General features: G+C 39.8%; 1 protein-coding gene across 8 annotated transcripts in view; it reads left to right on the forward strand.

The window, feature by feature from the left end:
• Positions 1 to 21,523, forward strand: part of PEX5L (peroxisomal biogenesis factor 5 like) — a 99,490-nt gene extending 77,967 nt beyond the window's left edge. For 3 of the 8 annotated variants that reach the window (XM_059855718.1, XM_059855719.1, XM_059855721.1), the window contains 12 exons: positions 125 to 334; positions 1,402 to 1,528; positions 2,038 to 2,134; positions 2,562 to 2,636; positions 8,176 to 8,271; positions 14,647 to 14,763; positions 15,684 to 15,827; positions 16,669 to 16,739; positions 17,530 to 17,727; positions 19,069 to 19,234; positions 19,619 to 19,776; positions 20,399 to 21,523. In XM_059855718.1, the coding sequence (XP_059711701.1) occupies positions 125 to 334; positions 1,402 to 1,528; positions 2,038 to 2,134; positions 2,562 to 2,636; positions 8,176 to 8,271; positions 14,647 to 14,763; positions 15,684 to 15,827; positions 16,669 to 16,739; positions 17,530 to 17,727; positions 19,069 to 19,234; positions 19,619 to 19,776; positions 20,399 to 20,603 (1,664 nt within the window). In that variant the 3' untranslated portion in view covers positions 20,604 to 21,523. The remainder of the gene's footprint in view (positions 1 to 124; positions 335 to 1,401; positions 1,529 to 2,037; positions 2,135 to 2,561; positions 2,637 to 8,175; positions 8,272 to 14,646; positions 14,764 to 15,683; positions 15,828 to 16,668; positions 16,740 to 17,529; positions 17,728 to 19,068; positions 19,235 to 19,618; positions 19,777 to 20,398) is intronic. The other 5 variants (XM_059855723.1, XM_059855725.1, XM_059855720.1 and 2 more) reach the window with 4 other exon arrangements.
• The last annotated feature ends 6,401 nt before the right edge of the window (positions 21,524 to 27,924 follow it).

The following is a 27,924-nucleotide window of genomic DNA, read 5'->3' on the forward strand; positions in this document are numbered from 1 at the left end:
GAAATTCACACTTACTCTGGCCAAATGCAAACATATCAGTAGGTTTTCCCCCAGTTAAAACAAATCTTAAAAAGTGAGCTATTTGAATTCAAACAGCACTGAATTTTAACATTTTGTCTCTAAGTATTATCAGCAGGTCTGGATCTCTTGGATCTTAGTGAACCTGTCTTACAAACCCAAAACAAAGCAAAGAAATCAGAGAATCCTTCAAGAACTGAAGGCATAAAAGCTTCAACCCACAGAAAGAAGACAGAGAATCCTGACCTGATCAGTGTGGATTCTGAGCAGAAAGTCCAGGCTGCCAGAGTTGCAGACAAGTCTTCTCTAGATTTAGGTAAGAGTGTAGCTGTTTTATCAGTGCTCCCTTGCCCTGCTTAGCACAAGTTTCTCCTGGCTACTTTCACAAAATGATGAGCAACCCCAGGATTTTTGCTGCACCCCATTTCAGCAGAGTAGCCTTTGCTCCCCATTATAAACTACCTGAAGCACTCCAAACCTTAAACACAGTGAACACACTTTACATTTTGCCCATGCCATTATACCTATTAGGTTGACACTAAGTGTGCTAATAAAGCTTTGAAATTTCTTCAGAAAAAGGAATTTAGGGTGTGTAAAATGGTAGAAAAATCTTTAGGGGTGTGATGAGGAATTGGTAAAGGACACAAAGGAGAGGCACCCATATTGATGTCCTTTTCAGAACTGCAGGTGTCAGAAATGCACATTTATGTTTGTAAATACTGCTTTATCTATGCATAGAAGAGAAAAAAAATCCATTCTTGACAAGAGAAATATATTTATACAGACTGAAAAAAAAAAATCCCCAAAACAACTCAATTTCCTGCCAAGCCTGATCTATTGACAAGCTTTGGAAAAGGTGAATTTGATTTAGTTCCATCCAAACTAAATTACTTGCAGTGCAACTGAGAAATTTGCAAGGTAAATGTAATTTATACCAAGGCAGCAAATTTTCCATTCATCATGACAGAAATTCTTTTAGAGACCTTTATCTTCAAACAGAAGCTGAACATCTGATCTTTTTAAAGTGAGTCTGACATGACTGAATAATATCAGTTGTCTACATAGTTATTTTTGCATGTTAGTCTCTAAAAGAAGTTTCATTTTTGCAATTTGTCTAAATGACATAAAAATTACTGATTTGAAGTCAAGAATTACACTGACATTCTGACCATGAATGCTAACAGACTTAGAAAAATGTTGTGGATTTCCAAATATTTTCACACCATATCAACTAGAAAGGTGCACAATATTTCTTTATGTTGGACCTTTATAAAAATAGAGGCTTTGGTGTCATTATTTTCTCTATAACACACATTTTACAGAGGAGATAAAATTCTCAGCAGTAGTTTCTTTAAAAGGTTCATATTTATTCTTGTTTTTCAGTTGATATTCAGACACAGATAGAGAAATGGGATGATGTCAGTTTTCATGGAGACAGGAGTAGCAAGGCTCACCCTTCTGCAGAGAGAACATCATCATCATCCAGAGCTCCATCAAAAGAGATTTTATGGTACAACTTTTTGCTTTCCTTAAAAAAAATATTTCCAGCTCAGGTTTCTTAATTCACAGAGATGCTTGCTTGATAACAAATCATATTATTAAAACCAGTTATAATGACATTAAATGTGTCCAAGGACATATTTTGGACAAGGTATCACAAGCAAGTGCACAATAAAATGCCATTTTGCCAGCAATTTTTAATGTTGTGGAAAGTAGCAGGTGCAATTACTTAATAAATGGTGGTGAGAATTCTACAGAGACATGCAGAGAAATCCTTTATTGTGGTGGTTGATTTTTAGGCACTGACTGAGGCACAGACTTGTGTCTTTTTCTAGCCTCAGTTTCCCTGTCTATGAAATAGAAGAGTGAGAACACAAAGAAGGGTCCAGGCAGTTTTGATAACAGCAAGTTAAACAATTCAGTTGAAGGAAAGAACCTGATTAATCACTGTGTGCTTGTGAACCTGAAGACACAGGGCAGTGTGTCCTAGTGCTGAGTGTGTAAATGCATTATTTCTAGGTCCACAGAAAACAGATCACAGTCTGAGCTGACTAATGTCAAGAGTGCCTTGGACTCTGATTCAGCATCAGAATTAGAACTTGCACCTGCAATACAGGTAAGAGGGTTTGGTAGGTTTATTAACTATAAAAAGGCAAGGAGGAACTTCCCACTGGCTAACCACTGACACTCTGGGAGAACTGTTCAAGGGATATTTTCAGGATCATCAGGGAAAATATCTTCACACACCTCTGAAATGAATAGGTTATGAAGTGATTATGTCAGCACCTGAAACATCCAGAGTTTAATACTGCAGTGAACTGTGACCTTCCTGTACAGAGGGAAAAACTTCAAACTGCAATTTACAGCACCATCTTTTCTCCCCTCCCTCCAGCTCTGAATTCAGCCTGTAGTAGTTCCCTACCCATGTTAAATTCTATCCTTTAGGTCTCTTGGTCAGGCAGGACCCCCCAGAACTGGGAAATTGCTGAGGAAAACAGGAAGCAATCATTGCACCAATGTTCATTAGCAGTTTATCTCCACAGGTGGGGGAGCAGTGTGGTCACAGGACTTTTTCCTGCTGGAAAAGGAACTCTAATACGGAGGGCTCTGGGCTAAAGGTTTGTAGATTTGCCCAATTCCACTGTTGTATTGTGTCTTGGACAGGTCTTGTTGGAAATGAATACTGAGGGTTGCATGGATGTATGCACACACAGGTACAAATATATACAAATACATTTATATATGTATTCTGGTAGATCAGGTTGTTCACACAACCTCTTTGCTGCTTCTTACTTTTTAACTGAAAGACTTTAGCCATTGCCACTGGAAGGGGGAAGAGAGAGTTTTCTGGTGGATTGGCTTTTAGTTGAAAATAATTTTCTCACCTCCCACAGCTATTTTTAGGCCTGAACTTCAAAAACCTTCTGTCAGATAGAAAATCTGGAAATTAATGAAAGATAATTGCCTCTTTTGAAAATGGAAAAAATAAAAAAAATGAGACAGTACTTGCCAAATGTGTATCCTGAGATTATACACGTTTTGGGTTTTTTGGGTTTTTTCCCAGAAAGTAGAAACAGGACCCAGTTATCAGATCCATTTTTGGGTTTTTCTTAGGTAAAAACATGTTTTTTACTTCCCTGCCATCTCTACAGTACAAAGAGGGATTATTTTTTTTTTCTCTCTGGAAAGCCTCACACTAGTTGTAATGCATAATATCTTTCCTTTCTCTACAATAGATTTGTACATCTTAGTTATGAAAAATACCCATTACACAATGCCATCCACTTGAAATGGATGCTGTGTTCTCATGTGCTTTGAGCTCATATTGAAGCACCTCTGACCCTCTTTTAGGAAGCTGTTCCTCAGCCCAGCAGATCTAAATTCCAGGACATTTGTGCTCAGCCAAGATTTTTGTAAGCCAGGTAGACAGCCACAGGATTTAAATGCTGTGGCTTTTGTAAAAGCAATTACAAATGCAGTGTATCTCTACTTTATAAGGTCTATTTCCTTTTTATCTTCCACTAGAATAACTACAGAAGCAAAAATCCACATTTTTTTCATTCAGTTTAAGTTAGTCAGTTGAGACTCCATAATATTTTGTAAAATGAATGTTATTTCAAAATAAAAAAACATGAAGCTGAATAAACCAACTTGAAAAAAAGAAGCAGAGACTAAATTTCTTGTCTGTTGTCTTGGTACATTTTGTGTTTTGTTTTGGTTTGTTGTAACCTGCTTGTTTCAAACCTGTAGTCCATTTGAGCAACAAAATGTTAAATTAATAATGCAGAGAAATGACCTGAAGTGAGGATGTGTTCTTATTCTAGGTAGGTTACTGGGAAATGTGGTTTTGTTCACTGCCTGCTTCATCCTGCTCGTACTTGGGCTGTCAGAGTTGTCAGCTCCCAGCACTCAGGCTCATCTGTCTTGTCCGAGTTCTTAATCTGCTTGCAGAAGAAATCACGTTAGGGCTTTTATCAAAGCATATGTTTTCCATACTTTGTCCTCTATAGGTCTTGTCTATCTCATTTAAGGGTAACCTTTGCAAATGCAACACATTCTGCCATACCCTAAAGATTTCATCTTGTCAAACTTGCTGCAGTTTTCCATCAGCAGTTTCCCAATCACCTCATCACTCATCTTTGACATGTTAGATTTAGCTCCTCAAAGTGAAATGCTAAGTAACTAGGTCATATTTTCATTAAAATTATGCAATCTTCTTAAGAAAATCCTTTATTTACCAGCACTTGTGCCAATACAACATCCAAAAGACAAGCTTTGAACTACAAGGCTGAAATGTGTTTGAAGGCTGTAAAGGGCAGTAGCCGTGGCCACTGGTGGCTGTCACTGGATGTGGCTGCTCAGCATTTACTCACATCATATTTTATATATTATTAACTCTTAAGCTGCATTGGCCCATAGTATCCTTGTTCTTTCTTTTATCTGCCATTCTGAAAAGTTCCTTGTCATGCTTTTATTGGTACTGAGATGTCCTACAGGGTTTGGGGGGAAAGGGGGATTTTGAAGGGTTTTTAATCTTAAAATTATGAACTGCAGAGGAAGAGATTATGCTCCATTTTCTATGCATAAAGTCTGCTCATGTTTTAACTCTTTAAATATATTCCTGCATTTTAAATATTTCGTTGCTCACAGAGTATACAAAACCTCTGAGATGCTAAAAATCTGTACCTTATTCTGATATGTCGATGCTCTTAGGCAAAGGTATAGTGCAAATCTTGTAAAACTTAAAAATCTCCAGTCTGAGGCAACAGTATTTAGAATGTGAAATTAATTTCCCACTTCTCCCAAATAGCTGCAGAAAGACTAAGGGCTCTTCCATTGGATGTGCCACTTACTCTAAGGAAATGAAGAGTTACAAGGGACAGATTCAGCTCATTATTTGAAGACTTGATCAAAAGTTAGGACTTTAATTCAAGCCTCTCACCAACAGTTAAAGTCCAACAGTACATAAGGAGAATACGAGTGCAGGAAAGTGTGTGGAAATGCATTGGAATGGGAGGGTTTGTCCCTGAACACAAAAGCCATGATCAGCTACAGCACTTGCCTTGTAGAGAGGTGAGATTGTCAAACCTCAGTGTGCAGTGTCCAGCCCTGGACACAGCCTGACCCACCTGGGGGGCTCCCTGGGGGAGGGCAGCTGCAGAGCCCCACCCCATCGCCTGCTGGAGATGTGCAGCTCTCCAGGGCTGCCCCATCACCCACTGGAGCTCTGGAGCTCTCCAGGGCTGCCCCATCCCATCACCTGCTAGAGCTGTGCAGCTCTCCAGGGCTACCCCTCCACTCCCATCCCTTCTCCCTTGACCAGCAAAAAGCAGCAAATTTGGGGCTTTTTGAGGGGCTCTTCATTTCTGGGTGTCACAAGCCACTGTACAACTCTGCATTGTCCCATGTGCAAATGCAGCTTATGTGGCTTTTGTTAATGTTCATTTAATTAGGAGAAAGTCTGTTTCTCTGGGGATGATGTGGGGACAAAGTGCCATGTGCCAGAGGAGGGGACCTCTGTGCTTCTTGTCGTCTTTCCCCTCTGTGCTGCCCCTAGAAGCTCACTCTGCCCTTCTGCAGTACAGCTCAGTCTGAACATCCTCATTTACAGCATTGTCCTTGACCCAAGGAATGGCAGTCACTGGAAACAAATGGGTAAAAAGCAGAAGTAATCAAACTGTTTGCAGGAGCCAAGTCATAAATAATGGAAAGGCCAGGAACATAATTAGAGCCTATCAACAGAGTCCTGTGTCAAGAAAAACAAATTGAATTCCTTGATCGGATTACAGGTCGAGTTGATAAATGTTGATGTGTGATATTCTACAGGAGTTTTGAATTAATATGGCACATTCTGCTTGTAAAATTGGCACGACCCAATGTGAATAAAGCAGTTGTTAAACAGATTAAAACTGACCCACCTGAGGTCTCAGGAGCAGTAGTTATTTACTAGGAATTGTAATCACATGCAAGCAAATTCCTCAGAGAATTTCCATATGATGCAACAGTGGAATTAAAAAAAAAAAGAAAATAAGAGATATGTAAAAAGGAGCTGGTGATCAAGGCAACTGTATAAATACATATTGCAACACAGCCCCTTGGAAAATCACACATTGCAGAGCAAGAACACAGGCTCTGCTCACAGCACTGTGCTGGAAGGCAGTTTGAAGCACCAGGAGTGTTCTCTGTGCAGTATTGGGGGAAGAGGAGTCTGTAGAAGCAAACACAATTAGTGGGAGACAGGAGATCACCTGATTTCTGCATAGAGAAGCAGCAAGACAGGTGCTGGAATAAAGGGTTCACTTGGTTGTCTGGATGGCTACGGAAAATTAAGAGGGAGAGTGAAAGTGACAACAAAAGGTTAAAATCTGAGTGTTTCATATTGAGAATATTTAATATTTTAATGCTTTTATATCATTAAAACCTGATTAAAATCATCAGAATCTTTCTACAGAGAAAAGAAGGAGTATTAAAAAGTATGAAAAAAAGAAGTAATAGAGAGAAACTGAAATTAAAACTAATAAGAGAAACAAGGAGGGCAGTTAAACAAATTGCAAACAAAGTGATGACATCAGGGTCTCTTAATAACTTTAAATTAAACCCAAGCAGCTTCCTCAAAGAAATTTATTCCAGACAATCTCAGTTTATTCTCTGAATAATATAATTTTGGTTCCATGGGTGTTGAGAGACAAAGGCCATCATGTGATACACTGACAAATGGATTATCTGAACCAGTTATCTCTTCTGCCCTAAGTTCTATTAATCAGTAAAAGAACTGGTTTATGTATAGGACTGGGTTTTGATTTGTTTTCAGTGACAACCTGAAATCTCTTCCTGGCCTCACCAAAGGAAAATAGTATTTTCCAAACATGGAGTAGAGGTAGAAGATGTGAAAGCAGAGCAATAGATCCTCAGTGTGGACATTCCCTCACACTCTGAGTTTCCTGTCAGAGCAGAGTCCAGAGGCCAGCACAGGAGAACACTCACAGTGCCCACCACCACCACGAGCTTCTCACAGAAATTGTGCTGTATCCTTGTTTTCTTACCTTATGTGTTTCATCCACTCAATGTTCATTTCACTCATCATTCTCTAACTGAGAGACCAAAGCCTCAGGAACAAAAGAGAAAACCCAGGGCTCCTTTGATAAATGAATGTCATCTCTCTAGGAGAAAATCCATGTGTGTACAACCACAGAGAAATGTGTTTGACTATACATCCCACGTGACATTTGAGTGTCAGATGTTCCATCCCAGCAGAGCCCATTCCAACTTTTGCAGAGACAGCTCAATGATTCTGATGTGATCAAAATTAGTCTTTTAGCAGTGTGGTTCACAGAAATTTAATATTACAAGTACAGTCATCAGAAATAAAATCAGGGAAATTAATGCAATTGGAAGCACAGGCACACAAGTGGCTAATGAGTTTAACCTCTTGACAAACACTAGGGAAGAGATTAGCAGTCAGAGCCTTGTTTAGCAAGATGAGGCCACTTTGTGCTTTTTCTGCCATCCTGAAATACTGTTTGGTTTTGTACAGTGCTTTTTGTAAAAAAAAAAACCAAAAAACAAAAAAAAAACCCCATTGTTTTTAAAAAAAGAACAGGGAAAAAGTTATTATGTGCTTCCAGTGGGATTGACCAATAGTATGGTACATAAGAGAGATGCTGACTGTAAAAAGGATTTGCCCTTCCAGTGGTATCCAGGGCAAACCTGGCTCTCCAATGTGATCCCAAAAGAAAACCTGAAAAAAACCTCACAAAATGTGCAGGGGAAAAAAAAAAATTTTTCTTCCTGGCTCATAGTGAGTGGAAAGCATTGCCACAGTCATAGTGCAGAAGAAACAAGGAAGGTAAAAGTCTTATATAAAATAATCAGCTCTCTCCTTTGGTAGCCCAACCCTTGCATTGCCTTTTCCTGCATGTCTCTTTATCTTTCACACATCTGGAGTGAAATGAAAAATCTGGAAAAGATAAATTACTCTGCTTCCCATGAGGAGTGGTCTCTGCTACATTGTAAGCGAATTCAGAGGAATTCATGCAGGGAAAGAAGTAGTTCTCCCCAAGAAAAAGGCCATTTGGGGCTCTAGACAATTAAGGAAATAACTCAGAAGTGTGACAGAGGGTCTATCATCCCTTTCTGATTTATTCTTTGATTTTTTAGGCACGGTCAAGTAAGGAGCAGCGTTGGGGAACACCTCTTCTCTCCAGAAATCACTCTTTGGAGGAGGAATTTGAAAGAGCAAAGGCAGCTGTTGAGGTATTATTTAATTTACTGTTTTCATTTTCAGCTGATGTTCTACAGATTTCTTTTTTATCTTGCAGCACCAGCAGAGGAGAGAGTTGGAATTGGATTATTTAAAACAGAGAAAAGATGCAATTTGTGGAGCTATTAATTTAAAATAGCAGCTTCTCCCTTTAAAAAAAGGAAATCCAAAACACTTAGCTATAAAAAACCATCAGAGAGAACCAAGTTTTTAAGCTGGATTTTTATTGCCAGAGCAAATGGGTAAATGCCCCATAAATGTAGCTAATTCCAAACCACAAGGAAAAGAGGGAATTGTGTGCCATCAGTTCTTTACACCCAGACACAAACCAAGTCTCCCTGTGAAACCAGAACTCAGAATCCCTGATGAACAGCACAATTACCTGCTGTAAAGCAGAGCTGTGCAGAAGCACCATCCATGCACCATTTTCACATTTTTACAACCAGTGGCAGAATGCTTAGCACAGGAGGATTCTGATTTCTGGTAAATCTATTTGGTTTGAAAAGACAGAGGTATTTGGATAGTTCTCTTATTGCACTTCTGGGGTTTTTTACTGACTTCTGCTTTTCCAACATCTAAAACATCTCTTGAGTGTTGTCCTGTACCACTAGTCCAAACTGATCCTGCTTAGACACAAAGTAGAACACAAGTTTTTTAGCAAAACCCCTTGAAAAATTAGATATAAGCATTGATCTGGAGCTTCTTTATCTTCCACGGGATTCCATGGGCAGCCCTTCAAAATCCCATCCCCACAAAGAGCCAAGACAGCTCCATTCCAGCAAGGACAGAATTTCAGGCTAAATTATGTAACAGCCACTGAAATGAGTTCTTAGGGTGCAGAGGATGAAGCTGTGAAACTAGTTCCTCAAAACTGGTTATTTTTAGCATTTTTAGCACTGCAGGCTCATTAGTCTCCAAACCATCTAGAACACTTTAGGGATGTTTGAGTTTAGATTTAAATTTTAGTCATGTATTTTAATACTCTTCTAACTCAAGTTATAGACCATTCTACTTCCAGTGCTGACAGCTGAACTTTTCTAGATAAATATTGGCTGATGAGAAAAAAAAAACTATGGCTAAGTCTGATACTGGCTTCTAGCTAGGAAGAGAATTTCTTGTTGAAGTAATTAATCTGATTTGTAGGGGTTTCTTTCATTATATGCTATGGTAAAATGCAGGGTTTCTACCATGGTTTTTTGGGATTTTATTGCACACACAAAAAAATCTGGTCTCAGCACACAAGGCTAAAATGGACAAAATCAGTAGATTAGCTCTTTCATAAACCAAGCACAGAAGGCATTTTTTTCTTTCCAGATCAAATAAATTCTTCATCAACAGCTGCTGGCGAGGCACAGGAGATGTTTCTGGTGTCACACATCACACACACATTTGCCCCTGGCAGGAAAGGAGGGAACTGCTTTCAAATTGCCACTGCTGGAAATGCTATAGATGTTCCTTCTTGCTGATCCTCAGGGTGGGATGTGCTGGGCTGAGACTTGGGAAGGCAACACAGGGAATCTCATGTTGAACATCTCAGTGCTGCTGGTTAAGCAAATGATGACAGAACTCCTGCAATTGCCAGAAATTTGTGTGATGGGGAGTTTCCAGACACTCAGCAGTAAGAAAAGTGACTTGAGTCCAACATCAGATTACAAGACATTATTGAATTACTGTGCAGAGTAAAGTGAGGAGGAGAATATATTTTAAAAAAACCCAAAACACTACAGAATGACTAAAAGGTCATTCTGAGGCAACAGAGACAGGTTGTTAAAATGCTTTAAAATACTCTCAAAAATGGCTATTAAAAAAAATCAAATTAAATGTTTCCCCAGCTGTAGCTGGCAGCCTTAAGTTATTCTTTCTGCTTAAAATAGAACCTTGGGCCAGGTAGTTAAAATGTAAAGGAAAGGATTCTTCAAGAACTTACAGAGCAGTTATTTCCATTTGCATATGAAAAGAGCTGAATTTTCCTCCTAGCTAAAATGAACTACTAAGAAAGCTGGAGTGATTGAAATAAATTGGAGCCCATCTCAGAAAGATTAGTGCTTTCTTAGGCAGAGAATAGATACAGGTCAAAAATTCATTTTTTAGGCTTTGGATGTTTCTGTGTAATGTTCTTCGATTGGGAAAGCTCCAAGTGGGAAGATTAGCCAGAAAACTGATCAAGAAAAGGAAGTAAATCTGAGGTTCTTGGTGGCCTAGTTTGAAAGGAATTAATTAACAATTCAGTAAATGAAGACACCAAACTTTATCCTCCATCCAGTATTCACCTCAGTGCTTTGGGAATGGTTTTAAGATGTCAAACTTAGAGATTAATGAAGATTTGTGAGGTAATTCTTTCTTAAGAAGGTTTAAAGTTGTCTATGCCATTGGGGAATCTTTTAAGAATAAGTGGTGAGTAAAACAGCTTTTGTACTAGAGAGGGTGCAGATTCCCTTGCAGTGTTTGGGTGCTTGCAGACCTTGCTACCTTTTCTGTTATTTTGGAAATTGGATTTAATTTTTGCCTCATGATTTTTTGTCTCAATATTTTCCAAGACCCATAAGAACTATGTTTTAACACAACCTTTCTGATAGTTAGTTCTGTTTCACCAAAAGTATTTACTTTTGATTTTTTTAAAAATGCCAGGATGGGGATTCAGATCCATCCTGTACTTCTATTCCAGTAAAACAATTGTATTATCAACCACCATCCGACTGGTGATGAGTTAAAATAAATAAAAATAAAAGCAAGAAGGTGCAAAAACTTCCAAATAAAAAGTCTCAGAGATGGAAAAAAAGCTGTTTTGCTATTTTCTTCTCCCACATTTCTCTGATTAAACTGCAGATGCCACACTGTTTTGTGAGCTTATGCATAAGAAATTTTGAGCTGTCCTTCCCAGCATCATTTTATTTACAACACAATGTCACATGAACCATCTGCTGTATAATGTACTGCTTTGAAGCATCAGTGCACATTACAGCTAAATTATGTGACAATAGGAGGAAAAAGATGGGATTAATTTGTTCTAGCCTAGGAAAAAGTATTCCAGGACCATCAGCTTTGTGGTTCCCATGAGTACTGTTGGATCCTTTGTGTACCTACAATATTCCTGTCTCACTATTTAGACATTTCTTTGGATGGGCCTAAAACTGGCCAAACCATATGTTAAATTAGGAACCAGGAACTTGAGTCACTCAGATGCATTTCATTTGATACTCTATCAAAACACAGTGGGAATCTTTGCCTTGATAAACATTTTTTACCTTTAAACCTCAGTAAAATTTTCAGATTTTGTTCCAAGAAGATATCAGCGAAGGAAATCTTACCCAGTTAAGCCCACAAGTTTAATTTACTGTGTTTTTCATAGCAAAGGGTATGGTAATGCAGTGATTCAGAGAACAATGACAGAACCTTGCTCCTGCATTGGTCAGTGAGGAATGTTTCAAATTAATTTTTGGCAATACAGGACGGGAAAAATTCTAGAAATTATGACAATAGGTAAATTTATAAATACTTTCCCTGCCCCCTTTCATTGGATCATAGGAAATAAAGAGCCTGGGAATATTTTGCCTCCTATTTGTTTAACTGCTTCAGCATATTTTTAAATACTAAGAGTAAAAATAGCCTCTTTGACAAAATGCAGAATTTTCTGCCTGGAAGAAGTCAGATGGTATGAACATTTTTCCTGGTTGTCATTCCTCTTAACTGCTGCAGATGATCTGAGAATGTGTTAAATGTGTTCAGCTGGGCTGAAAACTCTTGGTTTATCCAAAGTACTTCACCAGTCTTAAGGTGGCAAAAACATTGAAATGAGGTTAATTGGCACTGGTGGTGTAGCAAATAGAGCTAAAATTAGAGCCTTGATCCAAAGCCAGGTTTTCAGAAAGGCTCAATATTAATTTAACCCTCCTGCCACTGAAGTCAATGAAAAAATTGCTACTAATGGCAGCTGAAATAGACTTAGGCCTCCAGCAAAGACTGTAAAATTTCCAATATTTAAATGTGTGTAATATTCACAATTCTCTTCCTCAAGGACACTGAACTGCTCTGCTGTTGACATTGGTACCAGCATTGGGCAGAGCCTGGTGCAGGTGCTCAGGGCAGCTTTGCTGTGGCAGGGTCAGAACCCCCTCGTGCTGAGCACCCTCAGAATTCTGCAGCCTGGCCCAAACCCCCCTGATCACTGCAAAGTGACTCTGGGTCCTGTGTCCAAGGAGTGCAGGATGAGCTGAGAGAGATTGTAGAAAAGCTGCTCTCATTGCATTTCCCCCCTCCTTTGACTGTACATGGAAATTCAAGGTGGCTACTTGAGGGCACAGAAATTCACTGGATTTTTACATAGAGTACAAATACAGTGAACTTCTGAGAGAATTATAAATATATAATTAAACAGCAGAATTTTAATTTAAGACCTAAATCCACTTACTATCTGCAGAAATATGATTTGATATTTCCACACCATTGATTCATAAGGAAATTTTCTGGGAAAAATGAAAGCAAAAATTCTAAAATAAATATCATATATATGTATATACATATATGATTATTTCTATACATTAATCTGGCTAAATAGGACCATTACTAATTAGTTTTCAGTAGCTGCATTAGTTTTAATCTGAAGAAAAGGGAAATTCCCACATTTTTACCTTATGCTGGATCTCAAATTTACTGCTAGTTAAAACATGATCACATAATTTTTATTTCAGTGCTGGGCAGATTTGTGCTGAATGAGAAGCACAAATCTCAGGTCGATGGAGGCATCTGTTGAACAGAATCTTTTTGGGGGTTCAATTGCCTCTGGTCATGGCTGCTATGAGTTAAAGAGGGAGTGATCTGATTCATGGTCCCAGCCTTTTCAAACCCTAAATGGACATTTCAGTGCAATCTCACAACTCTTGATATGAAAGGATTTTCTTCAAGTCTGGAATGAGAGCAAATTCAGAAGTGGTGTAACAGAGTGGTCAGGGGCAGTTCACTGCTATTACCTGGAGTGAAATCTCCTCTCCAAGAGTCAATGACTCCCAATTTATTTCCTTTTCCACAGAGGAACAAAGCAGATACCTTCTGTGAAGATACCTTCACAGATCCAATAATTGCATGATTCAGACAACCCTGAATTTCCTCCTGAATGGAGGACAGTATGCTTTCCTTTTCCCCAGCACCTAAGGAGGTTTGCTGCAAGCCATGCAATCACAGTCTCAGCTCTATTTTTCCAATCATGCCTGGCTGTGGAGCTGCACCAAAGCTGTCAGCTGTCCACAAAGACTCACACAGAACTATCTGGACCAGCTCATAAAGCCTTTAATTAATTTTGATTAGCACCTTGCTCTCAAATGGTTCTGTCTAAATCTCAATAGATTTATTTGTGCTGTTGTCTTTGATATAAACAAGCTGAGAAACTGTGCCCCCAGTTCTGTCAGCTCACTGAAACACTGACCATGTCCTTGTAGGAACTGGAGAATTTTGGAAAGGCAGTGCTCTGCAAATACTCTGCTGTGGATCTCCTTCTCAGAGTCCCATGACTAGTGTGTGGAGGCTGAAAAAGTAGCACCTTAATCTGGCTTCTCCCCTTCTATAATTCTATTTCTGTTTCTTGGCATCATTTTCTAGTAGCCACAGTTGTTCCCTCCTTCTGGTCGTTGCTAATCTCATTCCTTGTCCTGAATCTCATCTGTTTTTCATAATTTCTCCTTCCCTTGTATGAGCATTTTCCCTTCATCCTTGAGCTGAATATTAATCTTACTGTATGATTCTATAATCTCTTGTAGATTCCTCTCACAGCAGAGTATACAATGCACTATTAAGATTTCTCCACTATGTCAAAAAGCCCAATTTGTATTACATCCCTTGCACAAACACCCTCTGTCTAAGCTTGGCATTTCTCTTTCTCACAGCTGAAATTATGCTGAATATACCAAAGTAAGCAATGCTTGCTCTCTTTCAAACTGTTTTATCTATTGTTATTCTTTTGCATATGCACTTTGTTAATTTTTCTTTTTTTTTCCTTTCTTTCCTTTGTCTAGAGACTTGCAGCATTGATTGCCTTCAAATTTTATGTAACAGTTTGCTGTTAGCATCAATAAGATGCAGTGTAAGCTGCTGCAAATCCTGCTTCAAACAGGACACACACTGCCTCTGAGATAAAGAGTGCTCTGCTGACAAAATGCATTCCAATATAAGAGATGAGATTTAATTATATGGAATTCCAAACAGGAGCTGTAGCATTTCAGTCCATGTGATTATTAACAGAACTAATACTGCTCAGCAAAACTGACACTCAGACCACTGGTGGAAAGAAATTCAAGTTTTTTTTGTTTTTTTTTTTAAAACCACCTTTATTTTAAAGGTTTTTTTGCTCATTTTCTCTTTTCCTCCTTTTCTTCTAGTCTGACACAGAGTTTTGGGATAAAATGCAAGCAGAGTGGGAAGAAATGGCTCGCAGAAACTGGATTTCAGAGAACCAGGAAGCACCAGGGCAAGTCACCATCTCAACCATTGAGAAGGTAACACCAGGTTTTTATTGCAGTACATCCCCCCTGTGCAGCTTTGAGATGAGCCTCAGCTCTTCCAGGGAACCCAAGGAAACTCTTTGGACATGGAAGATAATTGTGCCCCAAAGAGCTCATCCTCTTTAATTGCCTGTGGGTGGGGCAGATTTAGAAGACCTTGCCAGAGTGAGAATATGTTTAGGCTTGCACACAGCCTAAATTCAGCTGAAAGGATCACAAAGCAACTCCTGGATTTATGGGCACTTTTGAAGACAGGCACTTAAGGAAAAGCACCAAATAAAAATACCTGGGCTGGCACGTTCAAACACTGTTGTGGACAGAAATTATGGAGATTCCTTCCCCTTTCTTCATTCCTTCCACTCCATATTTAATTTGATTTCTATTATGTAGCTGATATTACCACACACCCTTTACACTGCAGTGACAAGAGGAAAAGGCAAAACTTAAAGGAACACTAAAATAAACTCAGGTGCTTTCATCACTGTTGTGTCTCTGGAAGGTTAGTTGAGGATTTCAGGATTTTAGCTGAGCAGCTGTGAGGTTATGAGCACTGCAGGGATTCAGCTGCTTGGTGTGTTCTTTGGATGTCCACTTTGGATGTCCTGGGCTCAGAGGTTCAGCTCTGTTCTTTGGCACTGTGAGTTGTTGACATTACCTGTGATGGAGAGCCCAGCACAAGCGCCAGTAGGTACAACTTCAGAGCTAAATTAAAAATAAAGAGCAGAAACATGAATGCCTGGTGATGTGACTTTTGACACTTTTTGTCATTGAAATTCCACGGGGGGAGCTCGTGCCATTTCCACAGAGCAAAGGTTGTTTACACCATTTGGAAAACAGTGAGTCACTGCATTTTTTAGACTTGTCATTCCCTGCAACTTGTCACTCACCACAGGTCCATTATCTCTCTGCTCCAGGGTTATTATTTCCACACTGACAATCCCTTCAAAGACTGGCCTGGTGCTTTTGAGGAAGGACTGAAAAAAATGAAAGAAGGTGACCTGCCTGTTACAATCTTATACCTGGAGGCTGCAATTCTCCAAGAGCCCAACGATGCTGAGGTATTCACTGCTGTGCCTTCTCCTGGCAAAGGGAAAGGGAGCTCCCTGCAGCATGGAATGAGGGAATGGTTTCTGGGCTCAAACCTGTGCCAGGCATGACAGACTGAAACATTGGATTTCAAAGGTTATGAATTAGTGTGTGCCTTTAAATAGATAACAATGAGTTCTTCACAGGATGAGAATCTGGTTTTGAAATATTGTTGTTTGAAGTATTTCAAACCTTCCCCTCAAATCCTGATTTTTTCAAACTTTCTTGTAAACACTGCTACCAAAAGATGAATATTTTTGATTTAACAAGACTGTTGGAAAATTTTTAAAGTTATATAAATTTCTTCAATGTTGCTGTTTTTGACTGGTTTATATTTAAAGTCTGTTTTTTGTGAAATGTTAAAAATATTTATGCTGTATCTAGGGCTCTTTGAATCTCCTCCTACATGAAATTAAACAGCGTACTTCAAAAAATCAGAGAATCCCAAGCTCCCAAGAAACCCCTAATATATAATATACATATAATATATATATAATTATACATATAATTATACATATAATTATACATATAATTATATATATTATATGTATATATAATATACAGCTAGATAATTCTATATATAATATACATCTAGATAATTCTTCTTCTCTATTTTCCATAAAATATTAGCAAAATTTAAAATGTACAGTAACTCAAATTTAAGAAATCAGCCTGTGATTATACACTGACAGAATACCCATAGTGCTGGTCATATCTGCTGCTTTTCCTCACCCCTGTGTTTAACAGTGATATTGGTTGTAACTGTTTGCAGTTGGATAGATGTAACAAACTAAATGATTATTATTTTTGCAGGCCTGGCAGTTCCTGGGTATAACACAAGCAGAAAATGAAAATGAGCAGGCAGCCATCGTGGCCCTCCAAAGGTAGAGGGAAATCAGTCCTAAACCTGGGGTCTGATGAGTGTTGGGTAATGGAGACCTGGGCAGGTTTAATGCCATTCCTACCTTGGAATGAGAAGTATTTATTCAGCAAAGTAGAGCATTGACACAGCTATAGAAACTCCCAGTGACTTCAGAGGGATGACTAGTGATTAATAGTTCTGCTTTATTAAATAAGTGAAATATTTCATTAAATAAGTGAAATATTTAATTTACATACATGCACAAAAGAAAAGTTACATTGCCTAATAAATATGAGTTAGGCATGATGCAAATGAAGTGCCTTTTTCACATTCCAGCCACTTGGCATATTTTCTGTAGTCTGTCCTCTAATGAAGAGGTTTTCTTAATTGGGCTGAGCTCCCTTCAGCTGCTGAATGCAAAACTGCCAACACTTTTAGGTTGATGGAGATGTGAAGATCACAGAACTCTTGTACATAAAATGTGAGCTCCAAAATATCAGCATTGTTATTATTATTATTATCTTTCTGGAATGGGTTTTTATGTTTCCATTTGAAGCAAAGTTCAATTGCATCAGCACTGATAACCATGAAGTTATTTCACCAAAGGACACTCAAACTTGTTTTTATGTCCCTTATTAGCTTACCTGGATAGAAACCCAAGGAGCTGCCTGATTTAGGAGCTTGCTCGTCCCCAGTTTTCAAAAGAGCAACAGTGATGATTGTGATTTTCTTCACATGGATTACTTTGGAACAATCCAAGCATTGTGCTTGGCTGCAGAAATAGCTCAATATATTTTTTATTTTCTGCCTAGGTGTTTGGAACTGCAGCCAAACAACCTGAAAGCTCTGATGGCCCTGGCAGTGAGTTACACCAACACTGGCCATCAACAAGAGGCCTATCAAGCCTTGAGAAACTGGATAAAGCAAAATCCAAAATACAAGTACATAGTGAGAAGCAAAAAAGGGTCCCCAGCACTTACAAGGAGGATGTCTAAGACAGCAGATGAAAGGTAAATGAAGTGGAAATCCTCACAGTGGAAATACTAATGAGAGCCCTAGAACTGGTGGTTCCTGCTGTGTCCCCTTGTTCTGTAGAAGTCCAGCCTGTTCTCTGTGATGGAAGAACATGCCTCTAATAGCAGGAGAGGGAAGCTTACAGAGAACATTTGATTTAATGACTGAAGGATTTATCTTTTATGTCATTCCTGGAAGTTAAAAAAGCCAAAAAATTCCCAAAAAAGCCAAAAAAAAAAAAGAGCTTAAAAAGGATGTTTCTCCTCAACTCCCATCCCTTTCCTCCATCCCTGTCTCCTGCCTTTCTATTCCCACATCCTGCACCCTCATCCTTCCGCTGCTTCCACATCCATACTGAGCCTTTATCCAGCTCTATATGTGTGTGTTTTTCCTGCTGTTCACTGTTCCTGCTGTTTTCCCATATCCCAGCCCAACAGAATCCAGGAATGAATCATTTGCAGTGCAACATGAGTTCTCTGAGAATACTGGGAGGTGGCACCTGCTTGTTTAAAAGCTGTTGTGGTTCTTACCAAGAGACAGCACAACCATTTGATTTATCTTGGCCATCTTAAATAACAAAAAAATCATGATTTGGCAGCCCTTCATCATGATTTCATGAGGACAATAAACAAGTACCTCTGGACTGTGAGATGCATAATAAAGTAATTAAAGGCATAAACATGATTTAGAGAACCAAACCACTCAGGCTATCTCACTGCTTGTCATTTTGAAGACAAGCCTTATGTTTTACCCTCATCACTTACAAGTCCTGGGTTGACAAGATAATTTCATATGAGTAAAAATAAAATATGCAGGTTCTGCTTGATTGCTAAGTGTGTTATTCTACTTTGGCTTCATCCTGCTGACATCTGGTGCTGTCAGTGCAAAGGTTTTAGGAAGCTACAGTGGGCACAGAAGTCTCATGTTTTGGCATCTTTCTTCAAGGGTCTTGGCTAGTCCCTTATCTATTCCTCTTAAAAATACTACTATTTTTGCCAGTAAAGAACTGTTTTATGTCTGAGAAACTCATTTAATTTGAATAGTTTTAATAAACCTTCCTGTCATTCCACTTGGGTTTGCAGCTGTATTTCAACCTCATTTCATAGATGAACTTGTTTTATTTCAGACCTGAGTTTACAACAGTTTACCCTGAAGTAAACCTTTGCCATGATGAAGAAGCTCATTCACAATTTTTAGGAATATAACACTTCTGATAAATCTACTACAAAGATTTTAATTTCAGGCTAAGATTTTAATTTCAGGCTATGCAATCAACATTGAAATATTTGTAAATAACTGAATGATGGATCTTTAAGTTATTTTTCTCCCTTGTCTAGCTCATTACTTGAAGAAGTAAAGGATTTGTACCTGGAGGCTGCTCACCAGAATGGTGATATGATAGACCCCGACCTGCAGACAGGACTTGGGGTTCTTTTTCACCTGAATGGAGAATTTAACAGAGCAATAGATGCATTTAGTGCTGCTTTAACTGTTCGACCAGAGGTACATTTTAAACTTTTACATTTTTTAAATTTAGCTTTACAGGCCATTTCCTCTTTCCTGTCTGGATCAGGCTATTATTAATGACATGCCACTTCTGCCATTAAAATGTTAAGACCCAAAATAGAAATGTTAATTACAAGACGTAATTAACATCGTCATTTTTCTGTTTAGAAGCAGATTTATGCATGTCCAATTCCTACCTGTGTGCTGATTAATGGTATTAAATAGATAAAGTTGCCTTTGATCACGAGTCAGAACCTCACATTCCTTGTCAATTAACATACAATACTACTGTTTTATGCAGTCCTCTTTCCTTTGCAAGCAAAAATGAGACATTATGTCTGGTTTTGGACACCTGCAGTAGAAAAGTCATTTTCTCCCCAGGACTATACCTTGTGGAACCGCCTCGGGGCAACCTTGGCAAACGGGGACCGCAGTGAAGAAGCTGTGGAAGCCTACACACGAGCTCTGGAAATCCAGCCTGGCTTCATCAGGTCCAGGTACAACCTGGGGATAAGCTGCATCAACCTAGGGGCATACAGGTGAGCATAAAAGATGTGTGAACAAAAAGTCTGGCATCACAACTGCCGTGTGGAGATTCGTTCTCAAGCTGGAGGCATCTAAAAAAAAAGTAATCAGAATATAGCTACATAATCCCAACTATTGTAAAATGTTGTCATAACTTTTTGCAAAGGGCTAAAAAGCAGTTTTGTAGCTCTAAGTGCAAGTACTCTTACAATCAGTGGGATTGTTCTTGCACTTAAAATAGTCCTGCTCTTAAGAGCCTTTGTAAAAGAAAACGTAAGAGCCTGTTTTAAAGGGAAACTTGAGTTAAACTGCTTCAAGTAGCTCATGCCATCAAAAACATCCTTCAGGAATGAAGGTGATACTCCAGGGTCCTAACTGTCAGGTTGAGACAGGGAAGATGAAGGGGAGCTTTCCTGCAATGAAGACAGTACCCCCAAACGTTTGGGTAGACTGAGTTTTGTGTTACTCCTAGCCATGCCCCCCAGCTTGATGAAAATCAAGCAAGAACAACACATTGTATTATTTTACATTGTAAAATTGTGTATTTAACCTGGCATGGAACTTCAGAAGGTTTGCCTGTAGTTGTTAAGCAAATTATAATGCTTGTTTCTTTTTTCTTTTTCTTCTTCCCTACAGAGAGGCTGTCAGCAACTTCCTCACCGCTCTCAGTTTGCAAAGAAAAAGCAGGAATCAGCAGCACGTTCCCCACCCTGCCCTATCAGGCAATATTTGGGCAGCACTTCGGATTGCTCTGTCTATGATGGACCAGCCAGAACTATTTCAAGCTGCCAATGTGGGTGATCTAGACATTCTCTTAAGAGCTTTTAATCTAGAGCCGTAATAAAAAGGATTCACAAATTGATGAAATTGTATTAGGAAACAGAGAACTTTTTTATTACTCATCCCCAAATGACCACATTTTCCGAAAGATCATGACTGTAGATCAGTAGGGGAATTCCTTCAGACATTATCCATAAAGGGAAAGTTCAAAAGCACAAAAGTAGTGTAAATAAATTTGAAGTCAAAGGGTTGAAATGAGCTGTGGCTAATCGGACAAAGCCCTGAACTAGATGAAATAGCAATTTCTGAAGAATCTCCATCCCATGCAAGCTATATCTCTCTATATACATACAGCTGAAAAAAGAAAAGTATCTTAAGAAGAAACCTAGATAATGGTTATTGCACCTTAGAATGGCAAGCAGTGCATCCAAGGAACCTGCTTAGTAGCTCATTGCACTATGCTGACACCACTTTGCCCCACAGTGGGGATTCCTTATCCTTTGGTTTCTTTGATGAAAAATCTTCCCAAGGTCCATCTTTATCACAGCTCTGAAAATAGATGCATGTAAGAGGGATGTGTTTGGTTTTGAATGTATTTATTAGCTGGCAATCAATGTTTTGCTTCCAAAGGTACCTGGATTAATTTGAGCCCAGTTCTGCAGGCTCATAAGCCATGTGCAATGTCAGGAGGAACACAGTCCATGCAGGGCTATGGGATGAGGCCAGGTACAATTGGGGAAGCCAGGTGTTGCCAGCAGAAGAGGCAATTTGCACTGGAGTTGTTACTGTTCAAACCAGCTGTCCTTGATCTGGGGCAGCCTGAAGGAGCTCATGGCAGGGTCTGCACCTTTCTGTGTACTTAATGCACTTTAATCTTTTTTTTGTAAAATAGTGCTATGCTTTTCTTTTAGTCACCAACAATGGAATGTACAGGACGGCCTTCTTGGCAGAGAGGACCAAATATAATTCCCTGAAATGTAATGAGAGGGTTTTCAATATTTTTATGTTCAAAAATGCAAATACAGTATAAACTGCATTAACAGCTAGAAAGATTATTATATGCATCCATCAGGTACTGCACATATACATGCATGTGCATGCACATACATGTTGTATGCAAATGATGTCATTTCAGAACATAACAAGCTACAGACCTTCGTTGCAAATGAAGAAAAATATTCTTAGGAGTTACTGCCTGCAGACCATGCTCAAGGGAAAACTTTCCCTAAAGAAATTGGTCTGTACAATGCTTTAGGATTGAGAGCAAGGCTTGATCCTGCTGTTATGGCAAACAGCAGCAGAATTCTCCACGACCTCCATGATACCAGTGAAAATCCTTAGATAACACCAGTATGTGTAGCTGCTCACAAATGTGTGTATAAACACACTCTTCATTTTCCCTGGCTGGATGAATGGGGAGCAGGGTTGGGGCAGTACCAATCCCTGATGAATGGATTGATTCAGCTACAATCAAACACATTTAGCTCAGGGTGAATGTGTCAATCAAAGAAGGAAGAGAAATTTTTAGGAGGTGATTTTCAGTTGCTGATATTTTAAATATTCTTCCTGAATAGCAAAAGATAAAAAGTGTTATTAGATGTGTTGATCTGTGGTCAGGAATTCAATTTGCAGAGTAGCTATGGGAATGTGTTAAAGTGGGACAAATAGCACATTTCCTATAAACAACATTCGATGAAAAATCCAGCTCAGAGGGATAAAAAAAGAAATCCAACTGCACAGATCACAGAGAAAGATGCTCTGTGGGAGTTGGACAGTTTCACCAGTAGAAACCTAAACTTTCTTGCAGCTGTCTGTTATTTTGAGCCACCACTTAAGGGAAAATTCCATGTAAAACAGTGTAATCACTGCCTCTAATCACCATCTATAGGTTGTTAAATAAAAATAATTGTCATTAGAAAATTAAAAGGCTTATCCCTCACTCTGTCCCACTGAGCAGAGATGACTAAACAGCTACCAAAAATGTTTAAGAGTGCTGTACTAATTCCTTGTTTACACATCTATTCCTGTTTACCCATCAGGTGTTTCATAACTGATTCCTGCAGCTTTCTCGAAGGATGGGACTGCCTGGGAATGTCACTTTGGCTAAGTGGGCTGCTGTGTGCATATCTGCTGACAACAGTTTGCTCTTTTGCTTTGACAGCGATGTGTGATGACAGCTCTTTATTGATAAGGCAGAGCAGAAGGTGCAGTGCAATTGAATCTGGGAAGTGATAAGAGAGAAGGGAGGCAGCTTTGAGAAGAGGCTGTAAAGCAAAGGCATATGTGCTTAGGTTTTGCTTGATGCCCTGCCATCACACAAGTTCTTCTAGGATATCCTTTGTGCTGGGGTGTAGGATAATCAGTGCTTATGCAGAGGAATTAGCCGTTCAGGGACTTTATTTTTGTATCTTTGAAATTAACAACAACAACAACAAAAAAGCGTTTCTCAGAATCAGAATGACAAGGGGTATTTGAGTCTTGTGGCAGTTCACTAAACATCTCCTCCAGCCTGTGGATGAGTACCACAGAAGTCATTAGAAAACTGTTATGCAAGTCCAAGCTTCTCCAAAAAGAACAGACTAAGCAGGTAGCTTTTGGTTTATCCTGGGATGCACTGCTGAAAACTACATTTATCTGCTGACACATGTCCACACCCATGGCACTGGCAGGAGCTGTGTGTGTAACCTTGAGACAACTCACCAGGGCTGCACTCTGCCCTCCCAGGCAGGCTCAGCCCCCAGCCCATCTCAGCTCTGCTGTACAGGACATGGCTCCAGAGCCTGTCCAGAGAGCTGCACAGCCTTGGAGATGATCCCAGCTGCTCTCTCCTGCTGCAGCTAGCCTATGGCCACTCAGCCATGTGCCACTGACAGAGGCTAAAGCAGGGCAGCTGATAGAGGACAGGGCACGTGTCACACAGCTCTGGACTGGTCAGTGTGGGGAGTGGCTGGAGACTGAGCTCACCTCACTCTAACAGGTCAGGCCCAGCAACTCTTGGGACTTCTGGGCACTTCCTAAGGATCCTGGGCTTTATCATTCTCTTTTAGCCCCCTCTGCCAAGCACTGTCAGTGCAGCAGACAGGATTAGATACTGCTTTGAGCTGACCTCCTCTTGGCTTTCCTTAAATATTCAGGACAAGTTTGTATATTTGCCTGAAACAGCAAGAGGAAACATGTGAGGAGGCTGCAGCATATTAACAACCTGAATAGAAAATTCATCTACTTGTGCTTCTAAGCAAGCATGAGGTGGGATAAAGATAAATAAGGCGGGTGCTGAACAGTAGCAGATTGAGCCTGAGAGTGAGAGACAGCAAATCTGGGTCCTGTTCTCAGCACTCCCTGGGAGCTCGACCAAGTCAGAGCCTCCTGCCATCCCTGACTTGCCCAGGTGTGCAGGGAAGGAAGGAAGATGGGGAACAGCATTCCTGGGAGCAGGGGGGAATCACTGCCTCACACTGCAGGGGCCAGGTCAGCCCTCCCCTGGGCAGGAAGGTGACACAAACACAAGGCTGCTCAGGTCTAGGGAAGCAGTTTCACACAGAAACTACTGATTTCAGCAGAGGAAGACTCAGACATTTCAGGATGCTGTAGAGCATCTATGAGGTGAGGCCCAATTAGAGTGCTGCAATGGTGTATCACCATGTCCTACTCCTGTTTCCCTTTCTCGTTACTCCTCTCTTTTTCCAGAGGTGATTTATCACTGCCAGGCAACTGATTCCAAGTTTTTGAACCTTTTTTTTTTCTATTTTATATTTCATGCAATTAAAAAAAAAGCTTTCCTGACCCCACCTGGGGACTGTCCTTGTCCTCTGCAAAGCTTTAGGAATAGTTATGACCTAGAAGGCTGATCCATCAAGCAGCTGAAGCTGTAAGGCTGGAGTCTGTACAGGAGTGCTCAGCACTCTGCATGATCACTTCACATGCAGGTGTTGCAGGAGAGGGCTGGCTCTGGTAGCACTGCAGTGCTGAACAGGCACTGCAATCCCAGGGACTGTGGAGGGAGTGAGGCTTTGCCATGAAGGCAAAAGGCTCATGGCTGCTGACCTCTTTAAGCTGGGATGACCACAGGAGCCTTGTGGCCACAGACTGCTTTCTGTCAGCTTGAAGAACCAATCTGACTTTTAGGCACACACATAAACATACCTACAGCTAGTGGTGTTATGATGTGACAAATCACAGCACTTGTAAAAATATTGAGGGGGAGGTTCAAATGACACAAAACCTCATGTGACAATATTGCATGCAACTGCATTAACCAGTAACCACTATGCAATATTAACCCCCAGCATGCAGCAATGCTACCTGAGCATGTGTTTAGAGAATGCATGCAGAAGGCTCACTCATAGGGTATTCTTAAACTATTGATTCATATCATCTGTGGAACATTTTACAAGTCCTTTGCATCTGCCAGACTCAAATCTGAGCTGTTCATATTACCTGGAACAGGCCAGACCAAACACAGAGCCCTTTTAAAATCCCATCCTTAGAATTCACTTTGTGTTGAGGGTCTCATGTTTGCTCCAAGTGTTTAATTAATAACAGACATCTGTATAACAGCTTTTGCAGACATGTTTTAGTCCTGCTTTTCAGTCCTGAGAGCAGGACCCTCTCAAGAATTAAAGAGCTAAATCTGCACAGCTTTCACAGTGCAGCTGGGTTGTTTGGATTTTCACATTTTCATCTCTAGTCTCAACCACAGAGCAGCCAGGTATCCTAGGAATAGCCACAGAGCACGGGCCTCCATGGCAGAAAGAACAGCTGCTGTCCTCACTGGCACAGCCAGAGCCTGAGGCCTAAATCACTGTCTGCTGGAGCCAGTGAGAAATGGAGCAGAGCATAAATTGGTTGTAGATCTCTTGTGCCCAAACTTGCATTTGCAAAACGAGACATATTAGTTATTTTCGCATGAATTACCTGCACAGTTGAAAAAATGTGATTTCTGGTCACCAGTGTTGTCAGCTTAGCAGTCTGTACAGTGAATCTATGTAATAAATGTTAATAATATTCCAAGTATTCACAAAAATGGTAAGACAAAATGCACTGCACGTTGTGAAAAAAAATGGTGGATATGCAATAGAGTATTATCTACTATTCAAACCTTACCTAGGCTAGAATCAGATTCCTTCATTATGGTTCTACTGATTTTTGGACTGGTGGAATAAATCAGAGAACAGGAGTGCCATGCATGAAGAGATCACTGACACTTTGGACAAAGGTAGGAAAAATGAAAAACAGGTATGTCAGAGAATCCATGGGAAGTTTCAGAGCCTCAGCCCACAAAGTAACAGACATTAGACAAGGTAAAGAGACAGAAGGAATCTAAATTTTCCTAAAATATGCTGTAACTTTACAAATGCTTGCAATATGTGACAGCCCATTGAGCAAGCTTGCATGGTCAAGACTTGATGTGCTTTGATCTCTTTTCCCCTTCTACATTTACAGAATGCCATTGACATTGGCTGAACCTTTAATTTAAATAGCCTTTTTAATATCAGTAAGCTATTGTAAATTCAGAAAAATAAAAAAAATTTATAAATATATTTTATATATCAGAGTATAACATATCTAAGGCAAAATAAAACTATATAGTTTTGAGAGGCATTCTGTGTGGCTTCTTCTATATGCTGTAAACTGTTTGAAAACCTTTGCAATCTTGCATCAGTTCTTTTGGCTTTATTTTTAAGCCAACATAGAGGAAAGAAGTGATTCTGGGGCTGGCAGATTCTTTCACCTGGGCCATCTGAAGAGCCCTGCTGCTGCACAGCCTTGCAGAGCTCCCTGGTGTCCGTGGGGAAGTGCAGGGCAGGGCTGGCAGCACTGCCCAGGTGGGAGCTCAGCCCCACACCTGAATGTTTACATTCCCTTACAAAGGCTCACACTGACCCAGATTCAGAATCTGAATGTAAGAACACACGGGGTACAAGGTCAGTTTCTTACTACAGGTAACTCTGCCTCTGTATGCTTAGTGCATTATCAGCTGTGTACAGTATTAAACACAGACTATAGTTTACTGATGCTTTAATTTGGTGTTTCCCTGCACTGCTGTTTAAAATAATCTATTTCCTCAAAAAAGAATGATGTGCATACTGGATGTGTTCAATTTATTAAGGTCATAGATGACTATTTGCAAAGCACCACACTTAATGTAGTATTTTTGTACTGTAATGGAAGCATGCCTTCCTTGGGTTCTTTTCCACATATTAAATTGTATTTATTAATTGTATTTATAACTGTGCAATTTTTAAATATGTTTTAAAAATAAACTTTGTCTGTGGCTTCAAATATTTCAAAATGTCTTTTCAACTTGAAAGGGTCTTGACTTCAATTACTTAAACTGAAAGGAGGGATCTAAGTCTCCAACTGAAAGGATTTTTTCAATGAGGTATTCTGTTCTATTGTTTACCAACTGGACATGCTTTTCTGCTTAATAGTTAAGTCCAGAATATGCTTTTGTTATCATTTTCCCTAAATTCATTGTTTCTCTGAGGCAGAGTTATTTTTAGAATTGATTTTTATTTGGACATGTTGCTCAATTATACTTACAACTGGAATTTATACCAGCTGAGGCCTGGCCCAAAGGGTTCTGCACATCCAGCCCATATGAGGAAAATGGGAAAAAAGTAGATAAGAATTCTTCCTGAAGACTGTGCAATAACTAAAACAGAAGTAATAGCATCCCAAAACAACCTTTATGAAAAGCAAAGCCAACATGCAGTGACTGAAATCACTACTCAAGCAATTTCCCACATACCACCATAGGAGCTGGCTCTCAGCATTTTGCAGTTCTGTCCTCCATGGGCTGAGGTGAAAGTGCTGACAAGGCTGATGTCATTCCCACTCTGTGCTTTTGCTGTGAGACACCAACATAAGCACAGACACGAGGCATAGAAGTTCCTGTGTGCTGCTGTGGACAGAAAAGCTGACAGCCAAGGAGGGGCTGGGACAGTGACAGCACATGAAAAAGCAGGACTCTCTCCATGGACATGGGGGCTGCTCCAGAAAAACAAACAAAACACACAGCCATGGTTTGCCTGCAGGAGGAAAGCTCTGTCAGAAAAAAACAACTGGCTAAAACCTATGGCTTTGACCAGAACCTTCCATCAAGGAACAAAAGGGAACAGACACGAAAACCACACTAACCCTTAGGTTAGGATGAAGTTAACTGCGGGCTCTTGACACTGGTGTGCTTTGCTGGGAGTTGTTAAGGCTAGTTTAGTTCTTTTTGCCCAAATGCACTGACAAAGCAGCAGCAGGAAAATCCTCTGGGAATGTGCTCCAGATCAGGAACACAGCACTGCTGTCCTAAAGCCAAAGACAGTGGGAGAAAAGGATCAGTACCAAATCCTCGCACAAAACTGCTCAAAAATCACTGCTAAAGACAT

This window comes from Haemorhous mexicanus, chromosome 10 (assembly GCF_027477595.1).
Source record: "Haemorhous mexicanus isolate bHaeMex1 chromosome 10, bHaeMex1.pri, whole genome shotgun sequence".
In the NCBI taxonomy this organism is placed as follows: Eukaryota; Metazoa; Chordata; class Aves; order Passeriformes; family Fringillidae; genus Haemorhous; species Haemorhous mexicanus.